This window comes from Rhodnius prolixus, unplaced genomic scaffold (assembly GCF_049639745.1).
Source record: "Rhodnius prolixus isolate KJV_2025 unplaced genomic scaffold, Rpr scaffold_3, whole genome shotgun sequence".
Lineage (NCBI taxonomy): Eukaryota > Metazoa > Arthropoda > Insecta > Hemiptera > Reduviidae > Rhodnius > Rhodnius prolixus.
In genome coordinates, this window is record NW_027411603.1 from 31,821,820 (window position 1) to 31,849,687 (window position 27,868).

At 33.0% G+C, this 27,868-nt stretch overlaps 3 protein-coding genes across 4 annotated transcripts; all 3 read right to left on the bottom strand.

The window, feature by feature from the left end:
* On the bottom strand, positions 1 to 21,708 carry LOC141453317 (general odorant-binding protein 19d-like). Of its 2 annotated transcripts, none has more exons than XM_074126385.1 (7): positions 21,704 to 21,708; positions 1,832 to 1,901; positions 1,593 to 1,645; positions 1,474 to 1,509; positions 347 to 464; positions 194 to 267; positions 1 to 93 (listed from the first exon to the last, which is right to left on the bottom strand). In XM_074126385.1, the coding sequence occupies exons 2-7, from the start codon at positions 1,875 to 1,877 to the stop codon at positions 70 to 72; spliced, it is 351 nt and encodes a 116-aa protein (XP_073982486.1). In that variant the 5' UTR covers positions 1,878 to 1,901; positions 21,704 to 21,708; the 3' UTR covers positions 1 to 69. The 2 variants fall into 2 exon arrangements, with proteins under 2 accessions (XP_073982486.1, XP_073982485.1); XM_074126384.1 differs by lacking the exon at positions 21,704 to 21,708 and adding an exon at positions 8,361 to 8,520.
* On the bottom strand, positions 10,467 to 14,320 carry LOC141453319 (general odorant-binding protein 56a-like). Its single transcript, XM_074126387.1, has 6 exons — positions 14,161 to 14,320; positions 13,493 to 13,568; positions 13,349 to 13,401; positions 11,219 to 11,254; positions 10,999 to 11,107; positions 10,467 to 10,905 (listed from the first exon to the last, which is right to left on the bottom strand). Exons 1-6 carry the CDS (start codon positions 14,212 to 14,214, stop codon positions 10,838 to 10,840), a joined length of 396 nt encoding a protein of 131 aa, XP_073982488.1. The 5' UTR covers positions 14,215 to 14,320; the 3' UTR covers positions 10,467 to 10,837.
* Positions 18,602 to 27,868, bottom strand: LOC141453316 (general odorant-binding protein 72-like). Its single transcript, XM_074126383.1, has 7 exons — positions 27,708 to 27,868; positions 25,331 to 25,409; positions 25,182 to 25,237; positions 25,064 to 25,099; positions 23,856 to 23,967; positions 19,008 to 19,072; positions 18,602 to 18,930 (listed from the first exon to the last, which is right to left on the bottom strand). The coding sequence occupies exons 1-7, from the start codon at positions 27,783 to 27,785 to the stop codon at positions 18,913 to 18,915; spliced, it is 444 nt and encodes a 147-aa protein (XP_073982484.1). The 5' UTR covers positions 27,786 to 27,868; the 3' UTR covers positions 18,602 to 18,912.

The following is a 27,868-nucleotide window of genomic DNA, read 5'->3' on the forward strand; positions in this document are numbered from 1 at the left end:
TTTAAGTCCAAACATTGTTGCAATCAACCTTTATTGTAACAGTTTATTTCTTTATCATCAAGGGCAGTTTCACATGGGCCCTTCGATTCCTCTCTACAAAAAAAAAACAAAAACAAAAATCAATAAGAATATTGTTATTAGAGCAAATTATAAGATAATTATTATAACAAATAAAATAAATATGTTTATTTACCTCCTCCGCCTTCTTCTGAAAGCACAGCGATATTCTGTAAGCCGTTTCACATGGATCTTCCTTCACTATTTTAACTGAAATATTTAATAGTTTCAGTCACAATCACCTGTTCATTGCGAAAATAAAGATAATTTTTAAACAATTTCTCACAACCTTCTTTAGCACATTCCTCAGGCATGCCCTTCATCTTTTCTTTTTGGTCATCATCAATTGGCGCTTCAGCAATCATCGCGGAGCACCCTTCTGAATTCAATTCACCTTCCTCTGACATCTAATTTCAAAGAAGCAGTTTTTTTAAATGAAACAGTATATTTCCTATTTCTAATATAAAATATAAATTCTTTTTTTAATAATCAAATTTAAGGTATAAAAAGCAAAAGTATATTTAAGTAATAACCATTTTTTCAGGCGGATTTAACTTCCAAATTAAGTGTCAAAGACAGAAGCGACTAGCAAACATATTTTACTATAAATTTCTCATATCAAGCATTAAATAAGTAACAAGGCTAGACAGGGAGTTAAACCCTATTACCAAAGTACATCTTAGTTTTTGAGAGACACGCCTATCTCGAGTATTTTAAGCTAAACCAGAATACCTTAATTGGTATGCCATTATTTTCATTGTGTGAAGGTTTTTGTAAAACCAATTTGATAAACAGAAAAATATTTGTTCATAACGAGAATTAATTGCAGAATTTGGTAAGATTTTAATTTTTTGTCTTTTTTGTGTGTGTGTGTGTTGATTGTTAATTGTAGATGTTGATGAAGGAGATATATCCCTTCTGAGATAATCTGCAAGCCGACTCCCTGCCTCTACTCCAAAGGCTGTTTTGGGCATGGAACTGGGATGCAATTAGCATCTTCAATTACTTTGGCAGAGTTTTCTTCAAAATATCTTGGAGAAGAAGGGTTTGTTGGTACAGTAAGTGGTGATTCAGGAATATACTTCCACAATATTCTTGGTGAGACGGCTTTCCTTCATATGGTGGCGGCATCGTCAAAACGACTGTCGACTATCCGCTTTAACTTGGAGAGTCTGGGTACTTACTAGAGGCTGAGAGGAATATAATTGCCACTATCAGGAATTCAGTGGTACTATAAACTATTAAAAAATGAAATAAAATTTGATAAAACCACAAAATTGATCAAATATTTCATTTAAAAAAATTGGAGAATTTAGCAAGAGGCCATGAGAAAAAATTTATCAATAAATAAATGATATTTGAAGAAGAACTTGAATTTATACATAAAATTAAAAAAAATAAATAAATATATTTTACCAAGGTCATTGATCGCATCATACAAAATATGAAACACTGAAACATATGAAAACATGATCAACAATCTAAATGAATAACTTCAGATAGTTATTTAAATAATTTGCAAAGAAGATTGTTACTTTTCCTTCAGGTGATTTTGGCATTTGTTGTGCCATCAGTTCAGAAAATTCTTCTAAAAATCCAAAAAAACACATTTATTAATTCAAGAATAGAAAACAAAAATATTATTAGAATAAGAACTATCAAAAGGCAAAGTTTATAATGTTTTCTTTGTTTTTTATAAAAATCTGCTTTCAGTACTTGTTATTTTTTGACAAATTAAGGTTATAAATTATGGATATAAAAAGAATGTAATAACCATCACTCATTTTGGTATCATTTTTGCAAACTTCCATATCTTGCATTATTGCTGCTGGATCTATCTCGGCCTGTAATCAAAATATAAAAACATTGTTTTAAAACTTTTTATTTTCTAATACGTACGAGGGTCGTTTGAAAAGTCCGTGCAAAGTCAGAGAGATAGCACCACTGGCGCGTATCGTGGTTATGTTTAGTTAGTAGCTTCTCTTGAAAGAACACACACCAAGTTTCAGCCAGATCGGTCTATTTCTTTGTGTTTGGCATTCGTTTGAATCGAGGAAGTCGAGTGATTTTCAAAAAATGGACGAAAAAGAATTTCGTGTGTTGATTAAACACTACTTTATGAAAGTCAAAACGCCTCAGGAGACTAAAGAGAAGCTTGATAAACATTATGGTGCACCTTCGATTAGAACAGTTTATAAGTGGTTTCAAAATTTTCGGAGTGGCCATATGGGCACAAGTGACGCTGAACGTTCTGGACGCCCTGTTGAGGTTACTACTCCAGAAATCATTGATAAAATCCATGATATGGTGATGGATGACAGAAGAGTGAAGGTGCGTGAGATTGCTAGTGCTGTGGGCATCTCGAATGTACGGGTACATAATATTTTGCATCAACATTTGGACATGACAAAGCTATCCGCAAGATGGGTGCCGCGATTGCTCACGCTTGACCAAAAACGAAATCGTGTGAAGTGTTGCAAGGACGGTACTTTGCTCGTATGTACTTGTTCTTCTTTAGTAAGAGCAATAATTTTTGTAAATATATACAGGGTGTCCCAAGCTATATGGATAACGACTTTTTCTCGGAAACTAAGATAGCTAGAAAAAAAACTAAAAAATACGTGTCCCCTTAGTTTTTTGTTAGGAATCCAAATTTACTTTGTAAATTTTTTTCGGTGCTTCCAGAAGCGAGATACAGGCACCAACTTCATTTTTTCAAATGGGGAGATGTGGTTTTTATTTCAGAAATAGATTCCTCTATTTTTTTAAAGAAAAATTTACTTGAACGGTTTTTTTCTGTGAGCGATATTTTAGAAGTTATGAATGAAAACATGATTCTTATAAGAAATTTCAAAATGATAATATTATAACGGTTTTTTGATAGAATAAGAAGAAAAGTACTATTTTATCATAAATTTTACTCCTCATTAATATTACAGATCATGCTCGAAATGGCTTCCACCATTAGAGATGCATAGACATGCACTTTCCTGCCAATTGCCCCTTACTGCCAAAGAAGTACTTTTGGCTTTAACCGAGTTTCAGGTATCTATTATTCTCTGCTTTAGTTCAGAAATGCTTTTAGGTAAGCAGAAATAAGGAAAGAAAGAAAAAAGTTATGAATAATCACCTTGTTTTTCAGGTATCCCCAAAGGAAATAGTCCATAGGTGTCAAGTCCGGTAAACGAGGTGGCCACTGAATTGCCCTCGCGATGGATATAACACCATCAGGCATGTAAAGAGATATCTCGGTAGGCAATTTGATGGGCGTGTTATATCGACACGGGGGGAATTCAGTGACACCTCGTTCTGAATTTGACACCTATGGACTATTCCCTTTGGGGATACCTGAAAAACAAGGTGATTATTCATAACTTTTTTCTTTCCTTCCTTATTTCTGCTTATCTAAAAGCATTTCTAAATCTAGGTGTATCAGAATCAAGCCGGGTTGGCATCTGTAGATGAACTAAAGCAGAGAATAATAGATGCCTGTAACTCGGTTGAAGCCGAATCTATTTCTTTGGCAGTAAGTGGCAAATGGCAGGAAAGTGCATGTCTATGCATCTCTAATGGTGGAAGCCATTTCGAGCATGATCTGTAATATTAATGAGGAGTAAAATTTATGATAAAATAGTACTTTTCTTCTTATTCTATCAAAAAACCGTTATAATATTATCATTTTGAAATTTCTTATAAGAATCATGTTTTCATTCATAACTTCTAAAATATCGCTCACAGAAAAAAACCGTTCAAGTAAATTTTTCTTTAAAAAAATAGAGGAATCTATTTCTGAAATAAAAACCGCACCTTCCCATTTGAAAAAATGAAGTTGGTGCCTGTATCTCGCTTCTGGAAGCACCGAAAAAAATTTACAAAGTAAATTTGGATTCCTAACAAAAAACTAAGGGATCACGTATTTTTTAGTTTTTTTCTAGCTATCTTAGTTTCCGAGAAAAAGTCGTTATCCACATAGCTTGGGACACCCTGTATTTACATATAGTTATATATTTGTGTGTAACTTTGAAATGTTTATTGCGTTTTTTAGTGGATTTAGCTATTAATGTCAAGTTTATTTGATACAAAATTAAATTATTAACGCGTAAATAAAAGAAAAATGTGGTAACGCCTGTTTTGTATTTGTTAATCGTAGAAAGGAAATCAAGTTTTTTTTTTCCTTTAAAAACTATTTCGTGAGATCTGATTAAGTATCGAATAGAAAGCAGAGGTAAAATTTGTCAGGTAATAAGGGAAATTTGAAAGCGGAGTTCCAGTGTAGGAGTTCCAGATAAATAAGGTTTTCAAAAAGCGATATGAAACAGATGCATTGCGATATCTGCAGATGATTATGACCTAAAAAAGCATGGCTTAGTTGCAAAAATAAGTCAATGGCAAAAGTTATTTAAATATGTTAATATTTAAATAAAATTTAATTATATTTTAATTTGTTCTAAAAATAACTAATATCTATTTTATAATAATTTCAATAATTGCAGCTCTAATTTAGTCTTTATAAACTTCAATAACAATCTCTAAAATTAGATTTTTAATTGGAGTACAACGACCTCCACGTGACAGTTTGAGCACGAATTCTTAAAGCGCCTTTAACGCGGAGAATTTATTTATTTATTTTTTTGTTTATTGAAAATCAATTTGTAAGCAAAATGTTTCAAAAGATGTTGGCGATTTAAAAAAATCTTCAACAGTTTCAGCTGAAAGTTTACTAGTTTTCCAAAATACAGCAAGATGGTCTTACGACATATTGCAACCGAGAGAGGATGAAAACGTTTGTTAAAACCAATCTCACAGCCACAGCCTGGTGCCTTTCATTTAAAAAAAAAAAATAATAATAATCTTGAAAGACCGAAAAAAGACATCTTGGAAGCAGAATTAAATCAATAACAGTTCTGTTCTAATCGAGCTTAACATAAAAGTCGTAAAGCCGACCTCCAAGCTGGTACTCAGCTGGGCAATCTCTGAATTCTCCGTCCGAGCTGTTTTCCAGATCTGGAGAGTATTTTTTATTTATTTATTTAATTTTTTAAAGAACATAATTCTTGTCTTTTAAAACGTTCTAAGATCTATTTTGTGGCGGGACATTATCATTTTTGTGCCTTTTCTTCTGAATTTGGTCTCCTTTGAAGGAATCCAAAGTACAACAATGAACTCCTTAGAATCCATGGAGTATTTAGAAAACGATTTTATCACTCTACTAAAAGTAAAACTAAATTTAGGAACTTCTATGATGAATCGCGACAAAATCTATATTGAACATTCCGGTTACCTTGCCGAACACATGCCTGTTTATTTCTTGTTTTGATTGCCAGGTTTATCATTCCTTCAAGAGAGGATGAAATTTCCATCAAAGTTTCAACAGTAATTGTTTCCTAGCGCAGTGTAACCACCATGCAGAAGTCTAAGAATCTTACCAAAAGGAAATAACCGCCGCAAGCAATAAATAATCTATCAAAGATTATATCCAAAACATGGATGTGGAAGAGGACCATCAAGTTAAACAACAATTCTAGCCACGGCCAAAATGCTATTACCACCTTCTAGAGCTGGATATTACCGTGAAAATATGATACAGACAGCTTATTATAGGTGTCCCTCTCGTGGGACGTACTAAACACCTACATTTCACGAAGGATACATTGCTAACTTCTCCTGGTAAATGACATAACTTTCTCTAAACATTTATTAAGTATTTATATTCCTTTAGTTAATTATCTTTAGGTTGATTTTTTTTATTTTGTTTTCAGAGTTAAAATATTAAACATTAGTCACTGGTTCTTAAACAGGATTAAGAAATAATTATGATAAATAATTTCTCATTTATATAACAGTTCTTGCAGTATTTTATCCTAAATACAATAATACTGAATAGCTGTTACCTACAATTAGATTTTTTTAAGCCTCACTTAATAATTCGAAAATTATGTACGCACGAAGAAGAATTTTAGTTGAAAATCTGATAAAAATCCTCAGTTCCAGATAACTTCGCTGTTTGTATTTCGTAGAATGCATGTTTTTCTTCTATTTCTATTTAGGTATAAAGAAAATGCAAATGAATTGGATGTTTTTGAAGCTGAAGTGCTCCTATCTTTTACCCTAACCTTCAGTCCTAACTTTCTGGCCAATACTTCCAAGTAATGGTTGGATCTTCTCGGGAGCCGAAGCTGGTGACTTTCAAGTGAACATCTTTGGGCCTTATCCTGAACACAATGCACTCAGGCAACATTCAAACCAACCTATAACCCATTATTTCCATCTATGCTATACCCTCTTCGGGCCCAATCCAGTTATTTCCCATAGAAATATTCAACTCACTCTCTTCTAAAGGAGAATTAAGCCGAACGAAAGTAAATGTCAGCTCACTGTCTTTACGCTTCGTAGAACTTCTTCCCCTTCTCTTTATTTCAACCAAATTCATCTCTCAGATGGTAAACACACAGATAAGACACTGTATCGCGCGTTGGACTCATTAGGTGCTTGTTGAACCTTAATGTCCCTGCGAAGGTGGTTAGACTGATTAATATGACGCTGACAGGCACGGTATCCAAGGTAGTTGTGCAGAATAATTTATCCCAGGAGTTTCCCGTAAACGTGGGCCTAAGACAAGGAGATCCAATGTCACCGCTTCTCTTTAATTTGGTATTGGAAGTGGCGATAAGAAATACGTTGTCAATATCCGGTGGCAATATATACAATCGCCTAGTGCAGTGTCTCGCCTATGCGGATGACTTAGCACTTATAACTCGGTCCGCAGCGTCACTAAAATCATCCTTTATAGAACTAGAGAAAAACGCTGCCGAGAATGGACTGTGTGTCGACGCTCAAAAAACCAAGTATGTGGTGACTATGAGAAGAGGCAGGCAATTTAGGGAGCTACAAGTTGGTCAACACAGTTTCGAAGGAGTGAGGGAATTTAAATATTTGGGAGCTACCCTTACATCCAAGAACGAGGTGAGCCACGATGTTAAGAGCAGAATAGCAGCTGGGAATAGATGCCTGGGCATGCTAAGACAAACGCTCCGGAACAAAAACTTGTCCAGGCAGGCCAAAGCGGTCATCTATAAAACGATTATTAGACCGGTTGTTATGTATGGCTCGGAGACGTGGGCGCCGACGGTGGCCGATGAAAGTAGACTAAATTGCTGGGAAAGGAAGGTCCTTAGAACTATCTACGGACCTATAGCTGACAATGGAGTTTTCAGATGTAGAAGGAACATCGAGCTGAAGGAGCTGTATAAGGATGCAGACTTGGTGACCACTATTAAAATCGGAAGACTGAAATGGTTGGGGCACCTAGAAAGAATGGATCGTGGGAGAGGCCCACGCAAAGTTTTTGAAGGGCATCCTGGGGGGAAAAGACCGCGGGGTAGACCGCGACTCCGTTGGCTACAAGATGTGGAGGATGACCTCCAAAAAATGCAGATACACCAATGGAGAAGAAAGGCAGTAGATCGAGACGGCTGGTCTAATCTGCTTAAGGAGGCCAAGGTCCTACAAGGGCCGTAGTGCCAAGGAAAGAAGAAGAAGAAGAAGAAGAAGAACTTCTTCCCCCTCTCTTTATTTCAACCAAATTCATCTCTCAGATGGTAAACACACAGATAAGATTCTCTCATAGAACCCTCACACTTCTCTAAAAACTCAGGAAATGAATTTCTATGGACAACTAAACCTAGACAACAGATCAAGTCCTCCTTCACAAAATAAACTTTTAATTTATTCTTCAATAATCAAACTGATCTGTGGACTTGTGGTGTTAAACTATTGGGTTCACACCAACAGAAAGTGATTCCAGTCCTTACAATCCGAAAACCTTCGTACAATAGTAAAAGCTCCTTATTACGTATCGAATCATACAATCCCCATTGACCTGAATATTTGGTTCTTAACTGAAGTAAACAAACTGAATAACCAGAGATTTCAATCCTCTAGCCTGCCACGTCTCATCCAGAACTCTCCCTTACCATCAAACGACTTACAAACGCTCGGTGGTCTTGAGGCATCCTCTATAGTGAAAGTGCTAGTGTCAGCGAGTGCTACCACTAGGTAGTTTTCTTAGTTCATTTGTATTTAGTTGTGAATATATTTAGTTTTGGCTTTAGAGAGCTATTGTAAATTTTATTTAGGATTGAAGTAACAAAGATTAAGTCAAAATAAAAAAAAAAAACGACTCCGTCTTATCACCCACGTTTCGACAAATTCATTGCCTTCTTCAGGGCGTGGTTTTGTGATTTGGTTAAGTTACAGAAAGAACCTTAGTTATGTATTATACATTCCAAACGTTAAAAACTTACTCTAACCAGATGAGTTGTGAATATGCAGAAAACAGTTAACAAAATTGATTTCATGATGGAATAAGTTCAGTGATACTATGTAACTACTACCGAGTAAAATGTCACAGCAATTTTTATGTACACGTATGGTTCCGGAAACTGTGGCGATTGTAAACACAATAGTTAAAGATAACAGTTTCCGTTTGATCAATATCCTTCTCAATATTTCAATAACATTCAAATTGAAGGTCTTAAATAATATTTTAAAAAATGAGTGATGCTTAATATGAAAACAATTATGTGTACGCTGATTCTTGCTATCTTTGGGTAGAATTTCTATTTTCATTTTCTTATTTGCTATAGAATATATCACATTTAGTGTAAAGGGTTACGCTAAATCATACCATTGCCTCTGAATCCAAAAGAACTGATATTCACAATAATTTTATTATTTTTTTTGTGTAGGTCTATTGAAGTTTACCTTCTAATACAGTACACTTTCTCCAGCCAGAGTTGTACTTGGATACAAAACATATATCAGAACAAATATTTGATTAAATAATAATTTTTTTTTAAATAACTATGTTTTACGACTAATTATTAAATTCATCTGAAATAACCAATATTAGGGAACTTTTTTGTGCATGGCCGGCAGTTATAAATTGAACCACCAGATAGCAGACGTTGTTTGACTGTTTTTATTTTGGTACAATTCTTTTCTTAGATTCCTGTCGTTTCGGTGGATGTAATGACAACTCAAAATGCTTTATTTTTTATTCCTGTATTCTCTTGACGTCCTTCATTTTTAAATTTCTAATCATTTAGATATTGTCAGATCATCCAAATGATATCCAAACAATATTTAAGTCCTCTACAGATTCGGACTTTTTCATCCTAGCTGTAGGCTGCAATCAAGTCGTTGAACTCCTAAATTTTAAGTTCAAATTTATTCTAGAAATGCCTTAGAAAACTCAATGGACTGAACAGAGATAACTCAGTTACTCTACAGTACAGTAAAAGCTCTTTATTCGCGGGGTATATGTTCCATAAATATGCCGCGAATACAGAAACCGTGAATACGGAATGGTAATTTATATGGGATTATAGGGGATACGTTCCTAGCTGACAAAATAAAAAAAATCAATTTAATTGAAGTTTTTGAACATTTTGATTAATTATCTTAAGGCTTAGTCAATGGTTTGAAGAATTTTGTAATTTTCTCTTGCTTGGCAGTTTTTAAAAGCCTTTGTTTGCAGTCAAAGTTTGAACTTGCCACTACAACTACCATCAGGTTCTTTAAAATGAGCGTAAAGATACTTTGCCTTCTCCCGGACCATTGGACCACTCAGGGGCACCCTTTTTTGATTGCGGTCTTCGATCCATAATGACAACGCCACTTCCATTTTTTCTATTGCTGGATCACGAACAATTGCTTTCATTCTGTGCGTTTACATTCTCAAAATCACCGATCGCGGCGAAGGCGGCTTATGTCAAAGTCCTCGGCGATATCATTTAACAACATACTTTAGGCAAAGTTGTAATAAGATCTATTTTACTTTTTTTATTAGTCCATTTGACGGCATTTACAAAGGATATTGGGTTGGATACCTATTGGAATCCTTTTATTATCATAGTGTACTTCCGCGAATATAGGAATTGGGTCGCATTTTTTTAATCCGCGAATAGTGAAAACGCGAATGAAGGAAGCGCGAATAAGGAGCTTTTACTGTACTTGCCATGGCGCATCTCCGTGAAGGGAAATGAGATCGTTGACGCCCTGACAGGACAAGGCGCCAAAACTCTCGTTTGGGACCGGATCCCAAGGGTAAGCGATAGTTTTCTTAGTGAGCAGCTGAAGTCCAAGAAAGAAGTTTGCAGAGGTCTAAAACCTTTCTGGCCAGTGATAAGTGAAGATCTATTTGAGAAGAGACTCGGCTCTACCGTAAACTGACAAGTTTCCTCACGGGTTATTGTGTGAAATTGGATCTAGAATGGAATGGTACTTGTAGATTTGGTGGGAAGAAAGTGAATACAGCTTAACTGAATGCAATACATATAGTTACGGGCTAAAAATTTTAAAGAAGATATCGAACCATCAGAAGTAATACCAGAATAAGTAGTAAAGAATTAAAATTAAACTCATTTATTTACATAAATTTGCTAGAAATACCAGCACTATATACATCAGGAGATTAAACATTATATAAAAGAATATGATGAATAGAGTACTTTACATTTAAACTATTCCTGCAACTAACAAGAAAGGTAACGTCAAATATGTGAAAATTAAAAAAGTGACATTCAGATGGATTACTCTTTCCAAAAAAGAAAACCATAAATTTAATATTCATCTATTTATGGCAGAAAATAATAACTTATTTTAGTTTCTTTTCTAAAAATCTAAAGAACAGGGTAGACGTGCTAATCATATCCAAAAGTAAACTTATTTGAATACCCAGGATGCTGTTTCAATTCAAATCACCATCTTTTCCAAATATCTATCTATTTTCGAAGCAAATATACAGTTCATAAGCTTTATCACATTTATCTTCAACTGTAATTGCATCTGTAAATATCATAAATTGTAGACAATAATTGTGATTTTATTTTTGTATAAAAAGTCAATAAATTTTGTTTAAAATAATTATTTCTTACTTACCAACACAGGTTTTAATTCTGTTATATAATTCTTCTTTGTTTTCTGAAATTTCAGCTTCTTCCTTCAACCATGAATGCAACAATGTACTATTTACAGCTGCTCCAATCATCTAAAAGAATAATAATATAAACATGTTGCACATTGTTATGTTAATAATGCAATGTATTCCGTACTTAAAAACACAATATACTTTATGTAGTGAAGTAATTTATGTACATACCAATCCAACTTCTTCAAAAAAACAATTTACATAACACTGAAAATAAAATAGGCGAGTAGTTAATAGAAATCACTCAAGCAATAACAAAGAAGATTACAAAAAGCGAAAAGTAATTCAATAATCATCTAATAAATCAGATAACAAACTAGTGTCCAATAAACCATTAATTTTTAACAATTTGAATTCAATTTATTGTTTCCCTTGAAACCGGGCTTATTGCAAATGGATGAAAGTGCATCATGACCTTTTGTGAGGGGATTAGTGAACATAAAATGCTAATCATTTGACAATCTATTCCTGAAGAGATCACTATTGATTTATTTCCATTTGAGTTCTTGCTAAAGTTGAATTACAAAAATATGGAAGTTCCACGGGACTGAAACTTCGGACCATCAAATTACTTTATCTGGAACGAGGAGGCGACGTTTTAAATTAGAGAAATTGATTTTTTTTTAGAAAGTTTTCAACATAATATTTGCTGCTTCAGATTTGAAATTTTAAGATCTGAAGTGCAGAGTATTTTCTTAAAAATTAGGATTACTTTAGAGTTTTGAAAGAGTAAGGAACGTTTTTTAGGATTAGGGCTTTAGAAGCATGGACAGTTCAAAGAATTTAAGAAAGATAAATAAAGTCAATCAATATTGACTTTCTCATATGCTAAACTTGACGGTATTCGACAAAACTTCTCCAAATTTTCACCAATAATGCTTTTAGACCATTTATGCCCTGTCATGTCCCATTGGTTTTTTGAATTCGCCTGGATAACCTGAACCTTTTGACATTTCTCCCGTTTACAATAGGGTAATTTCGTTTTCAATAAATGTAATTATCTTAGTCTTTTTAGACACAAAACAAGTTTTGGACAGAGTATTGGATGAACGCGTTTTACCTAAGCTATACTGTTATTGAGGCATCCTTCTGGACGAGTTCTAACTAATCCAGAAATCCTAACTTGCACAAAGATTGTTTCAAGTATTTGAAGACTCCTCACTTTCCTGAAAGGACATCCATGCAATCGTTTCCCTCCACTCTCTCAAAAAAACCTTGATCCTTTCACAGCTTCCCATTCTCTCCATCATAACTCTGAGTTTTGCTTTTTCAAGGGGGAAAATGAAAGCGAAAATAGGTGAAGGAAAAATAGTAAGTTTACTTTAAATCGTAAAAACGCTTCCTCCCATTTAGTGCAATGGAATCCCTAATCATCCAACTGGAGAATAGATAGACTAATCCTTGACAAGAGATTCAGTGAAACTCCAGTATTCGACTCAAACGAATGGAGGTTAAAACACGTTCCCTACTTCACTTCAGACCGCTTGGTGACTGCTATAAATTACTACCTGCCAACTAAATAGAGTTTTATATCTCCTTACCGAGACCACTGGGCCGGGACTTTACGAGACTGCTAAGTATTCTAATCTAAACTGTTCCAAATTGTCCAATCCGAAAATTTTTGCCACCTTACTAACTTGGCAGTTTGTGTATTTATTTTATTATTCAAATAGGGATTTTTATGAAACTAACATTATTCTAAACACTTATCTCAATGTTCATTTCGCAATCTCCCAGACTGAAACTATATTCTTTTTTAAGCAAATTGAGAAAAAATGAAAAAGGATCTCTAGAATAGTACTTATATCTGTTCATTAAATCATTCTTGAGAGGTCCCTTGATGAAACTGAAGCAGAATAACTGTTTTCGTAATTTCAAAACATGGTATTACCAATCAGACATACAAAGCTTAATAAAAGAGATTGGTCGATAAATACGTTTGTGAGAGAGAAACGCGGAGGAAGCAAGTACTTCTTTCACGAATTCTTTAGACTTAAAAACACAAATTGGATATTAAAAAGTGACCTCAAACTAATTCACTTCTGAATCAAAAAAGGGTTCATATATTTCCCAACTTTAACTGAAATAAAGAATGAGACAAATAACTAGTTTATGCAAGAAGAAGGCACAGAAATAAAAAATGAAAAAAAAGACAAAACAGATCAAAAATGTTTACATTAGCCAACTCAGTCGTGGAAGGGAGAATGAAGCAGCCATCCTTGGCACCTTTATTATGGAGCCTAAATTATTTCATTAGTTATCCTTATCAGAGTAGTAAATATATCTCACAGTACATCTTACCTTAGCTGTACGAGATATGTTCCCTAAACTTGTAAGAATTGATGCTCTTTCAACTGAAACAAAGTGAGCGCATTGATGTTAGTGATGAAATAATAAATTCCATCAAAATAAAGATACTATTTCAAAAAATGACAAGAACTTCACTTGAACTCAATTTGGAAAGTTGTTGGCATTTCTTTTCTGCTTTTCCCCATAATTCTTCATTCACTTCTTGGGCAGACTGAAAAATATCATTGTAACTAATTTAAAATGTCTGCATAAGTTCATAAATATGTGTAGGATTTACTTAAAAAAAAAAAAATATTAAAAATTAATTCTTTGTTGATTTTACTGTATAATTTCAATAATTTTGGTATAACAGTTAATGCTAAACATCTATCATAATATAGATATGTTAATATCTATCATAGTCTTCTTCATAGATGATTCAACCATTTTTCCTTGCATTTTCTACACCTTTTAAATTTTAAATGCAAGCAAACAAAATAATAGGTATTGAATATTGTATTTTTAAGCATAATTTTGATTAATTTCAATTTAGAATTAGGTATTTTTATTGTCTTATAATTCTCAAATTAATGAAGATTTTTAATACAATTTTTAATCCGTTCTTACGAATTGCTTCATTTATTTAAGTTTCTGTTTGTTATTCCCTGATTTTATAGCATTTTTTCCCTAATTAATGTTTGTTGCAATTATTAGTAAATACCATTTAAAAGAATTATTTTATGTATTCAATATAAAGAAATTCTTAAAATTTTGAAGTTTATGTTCAATTAAAATATTTGTACAATCATAAAGTATTTACTTACAATTAAATACATCTGCAGAACAAAAACAGTGAGTAAAATCACTAATTTACACATCTTGTCAGTATTAAAACTTAAGAAACACTGTATTCAGATAGGTGTTTTATTTCTTACAACATTTTACTGAGTGGGAGTGGACCAAGGACTTATTCATTTCCTCTAAATGTTTTCTTTAAGAAAACTTTTATATATTTCTAAAGTAGTTTTAGTAATAAGAGGAAACTACTTCCGTTTTATATTTCAGAAGAAAATAACATATTTCAGTAATATTAGAGCGAAGTGTATAATTAAACTCATTTTTTGTCTAATTAATTTTATGTAATGTACTGCACTTGGAAAATGGCTGTTCTTGTTATTATGGGAAAAGTTTTACCAAGTAGAAAATGATATGCTTCCTGCTATAAAATTAGCTCGCTTGAATCTTGTGCTACCTAAACTCTTCTACTGTCATGCTTCACAGGCTTCTTTCATCTGTCCTGACCAACCTCAAGTTAATAGAATTTGAATAATGAATCCCCAACATCACCTCATCAACATTGCATTGCCTAGAGAAGTGGATCATTTTTATTGTTTTTGCAGCTGACCCCAAGTTATGGATACCCATTCTATTTTAGAACTAATGCTTTACATTATGGATTTCAGGGATTTGGAATCTTTGATACCCTGCAATCCCTGAACATAAAACTCCCAGATTTAGGTGCCTTCTTACATTCTTAACGTACTCTGCATCAGAGTTTCAGGTGATTCTCACTAATTTAATAATAAATAATAATAATAATAAAGTGCCTTTATTTAAATTTTTCAAAATTATATTTGTTTATTTAATTATATTGTGACAGACAAATACTCATGGTCCAAGAACCGTCTGAGGGTTTTCTCTACTTATCTTCACCCTTTTACTTGATTACAGTTAACAACGAACAATTAAATAAAAACAACAACAAAGAGAAAAACAAAACAAAAGAAACGAAAATAAAATTAATAAGGCAAAATAGTCTCATTACAGACAGAAGCAGAAAAATGTAATACATTAAACAAAATATTCTTAACTATAGTGAACATAATTATATAACAAATCATATTTAAGGCCACTTAATATTTAACTTATTTACGGAATAGGGATATAGATCACTAATACTAACTAATTTAAGACTATTTAGGAGAATATCTCTAAGATGGTAACTGGCCAAATACTGGGATTTCTTCTCAGAGTAAGTAATTGCAAAACATTTCTTGATGTTTAGACCCAAAAAGTTTATTTTCGCCTAATCACTCAGGTGTAATTGAGATCTTTTTTAACATCTAACGAACTTATTTTTTAGAAAAAGTTTCGAGTAATCTCGAGTAAAATAAAGATCTTAAACTTCCGAAACCGACTGGCAAATCATTTCATAAAGGTTAGTCACATCCAAAGCCCCAACTTAGGTAAACAGCTGATTAAACTCTGTTTTTCTCGTTCAAAAACAATATGGTTCGCAAGGTCTAACAGAAGAAGACAGATGTTATGCAACAGATACGGATTCAAAAAAGTAGCGCACTAGATAAAATAAATAAGAGTTTTGGCAAGCTTAATTTAAATGAAACAGTTGAAAGCTACTAGGAAAAGAAAAATCAAAGGGCTAAATTCGAACCTGATATCTTTGTCATTGGAAATGTAATAAGGTATCTTTGAGATTATTCCACTCCCAAACCTGATGGCAAAAACGGAGACACAGACTTAGAGTGTGACACACCGATTTCCCAACTGTCTTTTACAACTGTGACCTCAGGACTAACTGTTCTTTCAATTAGTTGTAATGGCTGGCCACCCAAGCGTGTTCAGGTAGCAATATCCTACGTCACATTGCTTAAGACTACATACCCAGACAAACAACTATAGCTCAGGAAGCTACCATTGAGTTTCTGGAGCTTTAAATAAAATTCTTGAAAACATTAATTTTACCTAGAATTAGGATTTAGTATGTCAGAGGAGGCAAGTTCAAGATGGGTGACCCAAAAGGAAGAAAGATTAAGACTGAAATTGGCAATAATCTTTCTTCCAAATTTAGATGGATATTTTATTGGCTAAGACTTTCGTACCTACAAATGGAATTCACGTGCGTATGTTGAATGATAAATTTATCACGTAAACATAAATAAGAAAATTAAAAGCTGGAGATAACTAGCAAAAGTAAAGTAATCGCACATTTTTTTTTATTTCAGAAGAGGCTCAACGACCATAAACCGGCCATCATCCAGCTGTCGTGGACTGCTCAAATTTTACTATATTAAGAGAGTATATTCAGTTAATTCACAATGACTCTTAAGAAAAAGATAATTTGATACACTACTAAATGAGTAAATACATGATAGGAGTCCTCTATAAGTGCAGGAAAACCGTATCTCTCGGTAGGCAACGAAACTGCAATGTAGAGCAAATAACTTAATAACATCAAAATTGATGAGGTCAACAATATATAATATATTCTTTATTAAAATTTAATATGTTTTTACCTAAAACCAATAAATAAAGTGTAATATTTAGAATAATAATTTATTTGCTTAATATTACTTCTTTTTCTTACATAGTTCAGAATGAGTTTGAGAACTCACTTAATGCAACTAGTTGAGTAGGTTTAGTATCTTTAAAACACAGATTCGAACACAGAGGGTTCGAATGCACTTTCTTTGTCGGTAATATCGAAACTAAAATAGTATCTTCGCTATTTTTTTGACAGGTATGACCTTTCATATGGTCTTTGTTTTTTATAAAATCTAAGCACAAGTAAATGTGGCAGATCTTCTTGTATAAACTTATGTTATTGCATAATTTTTCTAATAGTTCTGGCTGTGTCCAGTCTTTTGCGCCTTTATCAGCATCTTTTTGAGATTCACTAAGCCTCTATGCTTTCAACAGCGAATTTTGGCAAAAGATCATATTGCGAAATAACAACTGGGAAAAAATCCGTTCTTTCCAAATTATATATTTGCTTTAATTTTTTTTTAAATTCTCAGTTGTAAAAGCAACATTTGGCCAGCAATTCAATAACTGCTATTGACTCTACTGACTCTATTCATTTGATAAGTGTGAAGACATTAGAAGCCATCAAGCTTCATTACTTCTGGTATGATCTAGTATCTCTCAGTCTCCAAGATTATCCCTGGGCCATTTCCTATTAAGTCTCCTTAAGGTGTTCAGTGGCAGTGAAGCTTTTAAGATAAGAGGATTTTGTTGTTCTGCTATAATTATTTTTGATTAGATTGGTAACGAATGGTAAGTTTAGGATAGCGTATAAGATAAGGTTTGGGACATAGAGTGGTGAATCAATAATGTGTGGCTGTAGTTTTGATTGAAAACTTGGACTTCTTTCTGATATTTACTGATTATTCTCTTCTCGCGTTTTTTGCAATTTTAATCTAATTTGACTAATTTAACATTCGTGAAGTCCTTATTATAACCAATATCTTGAAATTAATTGATAATGTTAAAGTTGAAGCCAGAAGTATTTATGATTTGACTACATTTTGATACCGACAGAATACTAGTTAGTACTAAAGAAAGGAAAAAGACAGCGTACAGTGTAAACTTACTTTGTCTACTTTTTGAAAATAATAAAAATATCAAGAATAGAAAATTGGTAATGGCACTGAAACAGATTTTTTTTTTTTTCACACAAAAAATAGTTTCTAGCAAACAAAGGTTATTACATCCGCGAATTATTTATGGAGATATCAAATCAGTAACCTTGAAGTAGACTGTAAATGAATTCAATGGTTAACCAGGTCAGTCGCGAAATCAAATAAAAAATATGGACTACGTAAGTAATACAAAAATTGGCTTTAAATAATTCAAGATTCAGGATTCAAGGAGAATTTTATTATTTTAATACATGTTTGATGATTAGTTCCCAAATTGATCGGATTACCCACAAAAAATCATTTAATAATTTATTGAATTCAAAGTTTCTTAATTAAAATTCAGAATATTACAAATACCAGCTTCAGGCTTAATAAAAATAAGTCTAGAAGAAGAATTTGAAAAGTGTAGCGATCGGAGAGCAAAAAACATACTACTCTCTTGATGTCACAACTTCTTTGCTTGACAAGCAATCCAGTTAATGATGGAGAACCAAGTCCCAGGGTCCTTTCTCCCAACTTAACAACAATCCCAGCATGAATCAACCACTAATGGGGTCGTATTTGATTCCCTAATTAAATTCCACAGTTGCGTCAATTCTAGTGTAACTGAACTCCATAAAAAAAAAATTGATTTTGTCATTCTTATTTGTTTATTTTACTTTTTCAACTATAAGCTCCAATCACAAATGTGTAGGTAGAGGCTATATTCCGGTTCAGACAAAAGATCATTTCACTTTCCCTCTAGCATTCAACCGCCTAGAAGAAAAGGCGTGACCTTGAGCTATGAAGGAAAGTAAAAACCTTTTCTAAAAATAATTATTCTGCATTGACAAAAAATGGTTTAATATAAAAAAACAAATTTCCCCTAAAACCTTCTTCATAATTGTGCACTTTTAATGATGAAACATCAATTTTCTAAACCCTAATATCACACACACTTTATCATTTGAAAAATAATAAAGAGGAAATAACTTACTAACTTTATTCACAGAAAGTAATAACTTAAAATACACAATTTTTTTTATTTGTTTTAACAAGGTTATTGGTTGAATTAGTTTTAACGGATCACAAAGTTTAGCTAATTTTTCTTAGCAATCATATAGATGTGAGTAACCAGAAAAATTTTTACTATCATTTTCATGGTACAATAAAAGCCTGGAATATAAACAAAACAAATAAGAAATAAAGTATAAAAGTGCAAGAGATTTGTAATCAATTTGCTTTCTACTCACACTCGAATCGGCTACATATATGCATTTTGCAAATTTATAGGCCAAATCACAGTTATCTTCACCAACTTAAAGGAAAAATAAACAATTATTAATAAAAGAAACTTTTATGTTCTCCTTAAAATATAGGTGCAATATAAATTTCTGTTTGGAGTTCCGCGCTTGGAATTAAAAAAGAAAATGTAATTTTACAAATTGTTCTGGTTGTGGTCAGTATTTGAATCCACCATAACTCCAAAAACGAGTGGAAGGTGGTTAGGCTTCGCTCAAAGTATTCTTTGAGTATTATTACAGACTTTTCTAGCCTAAGTCTAAGGTAGTTCTCAGGGCATGAGGTCGACTTCACAGTGAAGTTATATTTAGGTACGATCAAAGTAAAAATTAAATATGACTCAATGGTTTGAGCTAGAGAAAACTTGAGTATATTAGTAAAAGATAGTCGTGTGAGTCACCAGGTTTCTTATTTTACACCCTTTAAGAATTCATATTTATGAAATCCCCGTCCTAAAATTTATTACAATGTAACCACAAATAATCAAATTTAAAAAATAAATAAACGGATAAACAAGTAAGTAAAATCACAAAGTTGCAGAAAAGCAGCACTCTTTTTTAATATAAAAATTTATTTAATTTATCTTTTTATTTATTTATTTTTTTAAATTAATTATAATTCATTACATTAAAGAATCTGTCATAGACACAATTTACATTCAATATCATTTAATGGTTAAATAATTGAACACTTCTCTCTTCCAGTTTATGTGTTTTTAAATTGTTATTGAACAATCTTATTGAGTGTTTACGCTATTTAAATGGGTTGGTTACAGATTCTTGGTTGTGCAATATAATGATATGTTAACATCCTGTTTCATTGTTGTACGCAAGATAATTGTACAAAATTTAGTGCGGCAACTCTTTTCAATGTCACTTCCTCGAATATCCAGTCTGGTATAAAATTTGCCATAACCAATGATTATGTGTATTTTTATTTTCAAGTATTAATCGTTTTCTCGGTAATCATTATACTAAAGTGAAAATTTTTTAAATTTTTTTTTTGTAAACTGAATCTTTTAAAGAAACTAAAAACAATTATTTTTACTTGTTAATAACTAACTTTTAGAAAATCAGACCAATAGTAATTTGAAAACGTTTATGTAATTTGTAAGAGCAATTTATATTAATGAGGTTTATTTTATTAAAAGATATGTACCCTCTCAAATGCTCAAAATATTTTGATAAATTAAAATTTAAAGGGTTAATTCAATCAACAGTTCATCGAATAGAAGAAGATCGACTACAAAAGGCGTCCATTCTTTTATACGAGAAAATTTCAGGGGAATAAAGAATAGTAAAGACAATTTTCATGGACTAAAATTCCTCTGCAGCGAATAATAAACCGAAGAAAATCCATAACTTACTTGATGTATTTGTTATCATGATTATCTAAATCTATATCAGATTCTCTAGGATTTTAAATCACTATAAATATCATCTTTAAACATTCAATTAATGTTCTTTTACTATGTTCTTATTATATTTACATTATTAGTTATTGTATGTATTTATCAGTCATGCCTTTATTATTATTATTATTATTATTTTATGATTTAAGGCGCGTCAACATCTAAGATTATTGGCGCCCGGAGCTTTTTTCAGTGCACTGCCGGCCTCCGGACAGTGTTCTCTTGTTACAGACAACACTGTCCATCACCGGACAATGAGCTGTAAGAAGCTCCTAGGAAGAGAAAATCTAAGGGTCAGCTGCTGGATTCGAACCCGGGACCTCCGCGTGGAAGTCCAGTATGCTAACCTCATAGCTAATCCCTTCCCTCTATTATTATTATTACTATTAACCACTAACAATCAAGGTGATTTGAAAAGAAGGGATTAGTTCGATTTTGAGCACAAGATTCCTTCGCAAAGATACAAAGTTAAACTCCAGTTGCCCGTACTTAGATTTCTTCCTAAAACCATCTGAAGAGTACTAGCCACTTCTTCAGAGATCTTAGTGTTTCCTACGATTAGTACAATCAAAGACAAAAAGACTATAATAGAAAGAAAAGTTGAATCAAAAATTTTGAAACTAATTTGACCCAAAGCAGGTTTTTTTTAAAAAAAATTACTACTGGTTTCGGATATGTTTTCCAGTTACAGAGATTGGCTCATCAAATCCGGTGAAAGGCAAATATTGTTGTCAACGAAAGAACATTTCCAAAGACTGACAGGCGACAATTTACTTTTCTTTATTAACGCTTCGTATATTTAATACTATTGTTTTTAAAAATCTACATACCTAATACACTTTAGAAAATATCTTAAAAATTTGTCAATGAGGTTGTAATTTTGTTGCATTTGTTTCTAGAGTTTTGTGGGGACCGCTTCAACATTTAGCCAACATTCAAACTATTTTTAAACGAAAATTGTTTTTAGGACATACAATTGGTCTTTTCCCTAATGGGAGCTAAACAAAAAATTAAAATTAAAAGAACATGGAATAATTTACTAAAGAATTCCACAGAAATTTAATGAATGCACTCGTTTTTATGTTGTCATTGGTTTGCGTTTGCCTGTAGTTGATACTAAAACTTATAGTTGTATACTTAAGTTCCAGGCCCTTTTTATATGAATGAGTTTTAAAGGGTACCATGGAAATGCCTTTCCTGACTGTAATGAGTTTATAGCAACTTCTATTCTTGACTTCTAACCAGCTCTTCTCTTTTTCTTAGTCACACCTTGAACCTCAAGTACGTGCAAAGACCACTATACTGAATCTAGTGATTTCTAATACAGTCAGTGAGGTTTAGGGCGTAATGACTGTGCTCGAATTTCATGAACCAAGCTCTGAAAATGGGGGAAAAAAAATCGGAAACCTGTCACAATTAAAGGAAAGAGAATGTTTTGTCCTTGTTTTTTAAAAAATTGGAATAATCGCAGAGAACACCAAGTACCCTGAGAATATAGTTAGTTCCTCTACTTATAAGAAAATTCTCTCAATACTACCGTTACTTTTATTCGAAAAATTTTCTACAAAATTTGAAGTAGCTTTTAAGAAATTATGACGTACGAGGGTCGTTTGAAAAGTCCGTGCAAAGTCAGAGAGATAGCACCACTGGCGCGTAACGAGGTTATGTTTAGTTAGTAGCATCTCTTGGAAGAACACACGCCAAGTTTCAGCCAGATCGGTCTATTTCTTCGTGTTTGGCATTCGTTTGAATCGAGGAAGTCGAGTGATTTTCAAAAAATGGACGAAAAAGAATTTCGTGTGTTGATTAAACACTACTTTATGAAAGGCAAAACGCCTCAGGAGACTAAAGAGAAGCTTGATAAACATTATGGTGACTCTGCACCTTCGATTAGAACCGTTTATAAGTGGTTTCAAAATTTTCGGAGTGGCCATATGGGCACAAGTGACGCTGAACGTTCTGGACGCCCTGTTGAGGTTACTACTCCAGAAATGATTGATAAAATCCATGGTGATAGATGACAGAAGAGTGAAGGTGCGTGAGATTGCTAGTGCTGTGGGCATCTCGAATGAACGGGTACATAATATTTTGCATCAACATTTGGACATGACAAAGCTATCCGCAAGATAGCCTCGATTGCTCACGCTTGACCAAAAACGAAATCGTGTGAAGTGTTGCAAGGACGGTTTGCAGCTGTTCCAGAAGAATCCGCAGGACTTTACGCGTCGTTTCGTCACTGTGGATGAAACATGGATACATCACTACACTCCTGAGACCAAAGAACAATCTAAACAATGGGTTACAAAGGGGGAATCTGCGCCAAAAAAGGCGAAGACCGTTCCTTCGGCCGGAAAGATTATGACGACTGTCTTTTGGGATTCGCAAGGAATAATCCTCATCGACTATCTGGAAAAGGGTAAAACTATTACAAGTGCATATTATTCATCATTATAGGACCGTTTGAAAACCGAGCTGCAAGAAAAACGCCCACGATTGGCCCACAAAAAAGTCCTTTTCCATCACGACAACGCACCAGCTCACACCTCAGCAGTTGTGGTCGCAAAATTAATGGAAATAGGGTTCCAACTCGTTTCACATCCCCCCTATTCTCCAGACTTGGCTCCCTCGGACTACTGTTTGTTCCCCAATATGAAGAAATGGCTGGCGGGAAAAAGATTTTATTCAAACGAGGAGGTGATTGCAGAAACGAATGGCTATTTTTCAGACTTGGACAAATCCTATTATCAACAAACTAGAGCAGCGTTGGATGAAGTGTATAAGCCTAAAAGGAGACTATGTTGAAAAATAAAAAAGGTTTACCCCAAAAAATTAAGTAGTTTTTATTTTTGCACGGACTTTTCAAACGACCCTCGTATAGCTTTTTCACTTTAATTCTTGTCAATGATCATATGATCCCACTACCTAGTGCTTAGTAAGCAAACTTAACATTGCTAACTAAAAAGTAATTTCTTTTTTAATCCCAAGAGCACGAAGAATGACTTTATTTGCATATCTAAACTAAAAGAATTAAAAGAGATTCCAGAATGTGCAGTGTACTGCATCGAAATCCTGAATGAACTCCTAGTACCTTCAAACATCCTCTTAGTATATATTTTGATTCAATCCTTTGTCGAGGATTAGCAGTATATAGCAACTGTTCAATTCAATTAATAAACCTCAAATATTCAAAACTTCAATGAACTTACACGCAGTGTAAAGTTTAGCAACTTTAGCTGCACCTAACATCAACATTAAGGTGACAACAATGTACTTGATTTACTGAACAAGTTCATTTCTTAGAACAGTAATTGAAAAAAAAACAACAAAAAATCATGTAGAAAAGTAAACCCTACCAAATCAGATTCATAGATTTGAAAATTCAACTTACCAGTATCTTTGCAACCTTCAAAAGCAGCTATTAATCTTTTACCCATATCTGGCTCCAACATTTTGGCTACCTGAGATTTTACCATCTTCAAGCTGATTTTATTATTTTTTACCTGAAAATTGTTTTATTTTATTAGTAATTTAATTTTTTGGAACTATTTGAAAGTTATCTTTTACATATGTAACTTCTCAAATTTATAGAACAAGATATTGTTATTGATTTAAATTCAATTAATCCAATATTTTTATCTTTAGTAACTTTACAAATGAAAGTAAATAGTCTTAACTCCGAAAAATGATAAAATATAAAACATTAAATATAATAAACATAGAGTAAATTACTAATTTTTTGAAGATAATGAACACAAGATATAACTAAAGAAATAATTGTATCAGAGTCATTGTTTGAGAAGTCACAATATTCATCTTTTTATTTTCGAGGAATAATTGTTTAGTAAGTTCAAAATGGTTGTCTGATCTAAGTTTTTTGTTTTTGTTTTGCAAATCCTAGATGTGCTTTAAATTAGAACGACAACAACAAAGTACAAACAGTTATACACCTTGATAAAGTTAATGTCTTAAGTAACCGTTTTAATGACTTCATCACCTTTTAAATTGCAAAATCCATCACAATTTAAATTGCACAAGGACTGATTAATCCATTCATCAACAAAATGGCCATGAAACAAAAAAGGCGAAATTCTGATTGTGTAAAATGTTAATACCAATTATTTGATTCCCTTGTAATTGTTAGTACTATCGTGATTACAAATCAAGGTAATGTTGAACTTAATAAGGTGACATTAAAGTTGCATAGTTGCTTACAAGTAAAATGTCTACGAATTGGTAATCTAAGAAAAATACATAAAATGGTAAAATTCTATTGCATTAAAGATGAACTTCATTTATTGTTTTAACATGTATTTCATATCTATTTATTCTAACGTTTATGAATATTGCTTTGTCAAGAATTACGGCCAGCTGTTCGCTTTACTTTTTCGACATTGCTCTAAAATTGAACATTTTAATCAATGGAAGCATCTAAAAATAGATTGTGTTTAATTATGTTTTGAGTAATGTGATAAAGCAAAGCTAACTTCTTGGTTATTCCCAGCATTACCATTCCACGCCATTACAACATCCATCCGCTACTCTTTTTCTGAACTTTTAATCAACTTTGTAGCTTCTAAAATAATAATTCGAACTTACCACCTGCAACATGCCCATAATACAGCCTAAGTAGCACTAAAAAAGAAATGAAAACACTTATATACACACATTTACTTGAACTTCAAAAATACAAATTCAAGTATAAAAATATTATTACCTTTAAATTTCTGTCATCATCATTGAAGACTCCTTCTTGCATTTTGTCTAAAGTTTCTACAAATCCGTAAAAAAATTAATTATCATTTGAATTACTATTATTTTTCAGGAATAAAAAAGAAATATTATCTCTATTAAAAGAAGAAACACCTGTAGTGACACCGGATTTCCCGAGGCACATGCCTCTTAATGTTTTCATCGCCTGTTTCATTTGTGCTTCAGACATGGCCTGCACAGATTTAACAAAAATTATATATAATTTTCAATTATTTTTCCATGTCTTCTGCTTTGAGAAAGTGTGTCCCGTAAAGTCGAAGTTCAGTTTCTGATTATATAAAAGCAGCAATATTTTAAAGGGTCATTTGATGTATTTATGAAGATAATAGTATTAAACATTTGTGCCAAGAAGAGAAAACAATTTAACCCAAAAACAAAATCTCATAAAGCTCATCACTGTTTCCAGTCTGTTAGAGTTTTCCAGTGGATCCGAAAGAAGAACCAAATCTGTCCTGAATAAACGTGATGTGCGAGAAAACAGAATATGCCATCATCTACAGAAAATTAAAATGAAAACTACATAATTGCCTCAGTAAAGTCAGACTTGGTTGCCGTACCGGTAATAAGTCCCAAACTTAAATCAAGATTAAACTTTTTGATGCAATTCATTTTAAAACTATTCCTTCTTTTAGCATATTGCTAATTCACTTTTTAATAAGACTGAGAACATGTTGATCAATTTAATGAATAAAATGAAAATTAATAATTTACAGGCATTAATGAATAAGTTAGAAGATTTAAGACAGAAGAAGGGGTAAGGGTATGTATCTAGTCTTAAATCCAGCTCAGGTCTTGTTGGAACATAACAAGAATCACTTTCAATATTGATGTTAGCACATATGTTGATCCAAAAATATACTACACCCTTTGCTAATATCAAACCAAAACATGAAACCGCAGGTAAAACATTTTGAAGCAAGACTATCAACAACAATTCTGAGAAAATAGTTTAGAAGTGAATTCAATATTGTATTTATTTAACGGTAAAATTTCTTTTGTTATCTTTATTTCTACTGATAGAAAAAGATACATATTCAAAAAAAGAACAAATCCAAACGTAGCATCCTGTTTTGTTTTCTAATTTAGGAAATTCCAATCAATACTTCCAATAAACTCCGTTTATACTGATTTGATTTGATTTTTTAAGGATTTTCTTTGATAAAGTTGCAAAATACCTGGTAAAATGGTCCTGAATAGGTGGGAAATAGCTGGTTGTTAGTCAGAGGACATGAACAGAAACGCGGTTATTTCAGAACTCTTTAGAAAAATAAAAAAGAGTTTTTGAAGAAAGACTGTTTTGAAGAAGAAGTAAGAGTTCTAAATCTTCTTCTTCTCTTAATGATTTTAAGGCGCGTCAACATCTTGAGGTTATTGGCGCCCGGAGTTTTTTTCAGTGTACTGCTGACCTCCGGGCAGTGTTCTGTCATTGTACTGTCCATTCTTATTGAGCTGTAAGAAGCTGCTAGGAAGAGAAAATGTAAGGGCCAGGAGCTGGATTCGAACCCGGGATCTCCGCATGGATTTTTTCGTTTTGCCGAAAACATGATACAACACTTGTAATAGAGCAACGAATTGTCGTGAAATTTCACATGAAACTTGGTAAAACCGCTACCGAAACTTATCTTTTATTAAAAGAAGTTTATGGCGATGAATGTTAATCACTTGCGCGAGTTTTTGAGTGGTTCAAGCGTTTCCAAGATGGCTGAGAAAACGTCGGAGATGATGACCACCCGGGACGCCCTTCCACATCCAAAACGGATGCAAATATCGATTATAATTAATCAACATTACTACCGTGAGGTGCTTGCTTAACTCCGTGAAAGTGTAAGGAAAAAAAAGGATCCGATTTATGGAAGAACAAGTCACGGGTTCTCCATTAAGAAAACGTGCCGGCTCACACTGCATTGTCTGTCAAGACGTTTCTAGCCAAGTACAACATCCCAGTTTTAGGCCTGACCTGGTCCCATGTGACTTTTATCTGTTCCCCAAAGTCAAATCTGCATTAAAAGGATCACTATTTCAGTCCTTTGAAGCTGTGAAAGAAAAAGCGGCACGCGTCATGCAGGAGCTCACAGAAAAAGACTTCCAGCACTGTTTCGAACAATGGTAAATTCGCATGGGGCGTTGTGGGGATAGGGGAGGGGTGTATATTGAAGGTGATAATAACTAAATATGTATAAATTTAAAAATAAATTGTTTTACAGCAATAGTCTCGTTATTTAATAGCCACACCTCGTACTTTTGGGTTACTGATTTTAAGGGAATTCTGTAAAAGATGGTTCTCATTTAATAAATTTAATACAAACAGCTAAACCTTATTTTTTAAATGTGTGAATTGCGTTAAAGCCCCTTGTGTAAATAGAAGAAGTCAAAGAATAAATCATAGAACTCCAGAAGAACTGTGGATGGTATTCTCCTTTCTATTCACATAAAAAACAGCGTACGGATAATTCAGATCGTATTAACTTACCCCATTTGTATTGGTGATTAGTAGCAGAGTAGTAAGTGTAAATGTAGTCACTAGCACAATTGTCCTAGATGGACCCATTATGGCCGTGAAGATGACAACAACAGATCTGAGACCAGATCCATAACTTACCTGTACTTATAAGAAAGAAAATCCAACTAAAG

What these genes read in the sequence shown, in the direction of transcription:
- LOC141453316 (XM_074126383.1), bottom strand. Translation starts at nt 27,785, where the DNA reads ATGGGTCCATCTAGGACAATTGTGCTAGTGACTACATTTACACTTACT. An exon ending in TAATCACCAATACAAATGGG is followed by an intron (nt 25,410 to 27,707) that starts GTAAGTTAATAC and finishes AAATCTGTGCAG; the next exon opens with GCCATGTCTGAAGCACAAAT. An exon ending in TTATGGGCATGTTGCAGGTG is followed by an intron (nt 23,968 to 25,063) that starts GTAAGTTCGAAT and finishes AACAATTTTCAG; the next exon opens with GTAAAAAATAATAAAATCAG.
- LOC141453319 (XM_074126387.1), bottom strand. Translation starts at nt 14,214, where the DNA reads ATGTGTAAATTAGTGATTTTACTCACTGTTTTTGTTCTGCAGATGTAT. An exon ending in TTCTGCAGATGTATTTAATT is followed by an intron (nt 13,569 to 14,160) that starts GTAAGTAAATAC and finishes GATATTTTTCAG; the next exon opens with TCTGCCCAAGAAGTGAATGA. An exon ending in ACTTTCCAAATTGAGTTCAA is followed by an intron (nt 13,402 to 13,492) that starts GTGAAGTTCTTG and finishes ACTTTGTTTCAG; the next exon opens with TTGAAAGAGCATCAATTCTT.
- LOC141453317 (XM_074126384.1), bottom strand. Translation starts at nt 8,414, where the DNA reads ATGAAATCAATTTTGTTAACTGTTTTCTGCATATTCACAACTCATCTG. An exon ending in TCACAACTCATCTGGTTAGA is followed by an intron (nt 1,902 to 8,360) that starts GTAAGTTTTTAA and finishes TTTTGATTACAG; the next exon opens with GCCGAGATAGATCCAGCAGC. An exon ending in TGATGCGATCAATGACCTTG is followed by an intron (nt 465 to 1,473) that starts GTAAAATATATT and finishes CTTTGAAATTAG; the next exon opens with ATGTCAGAGGAAGGTGAATT.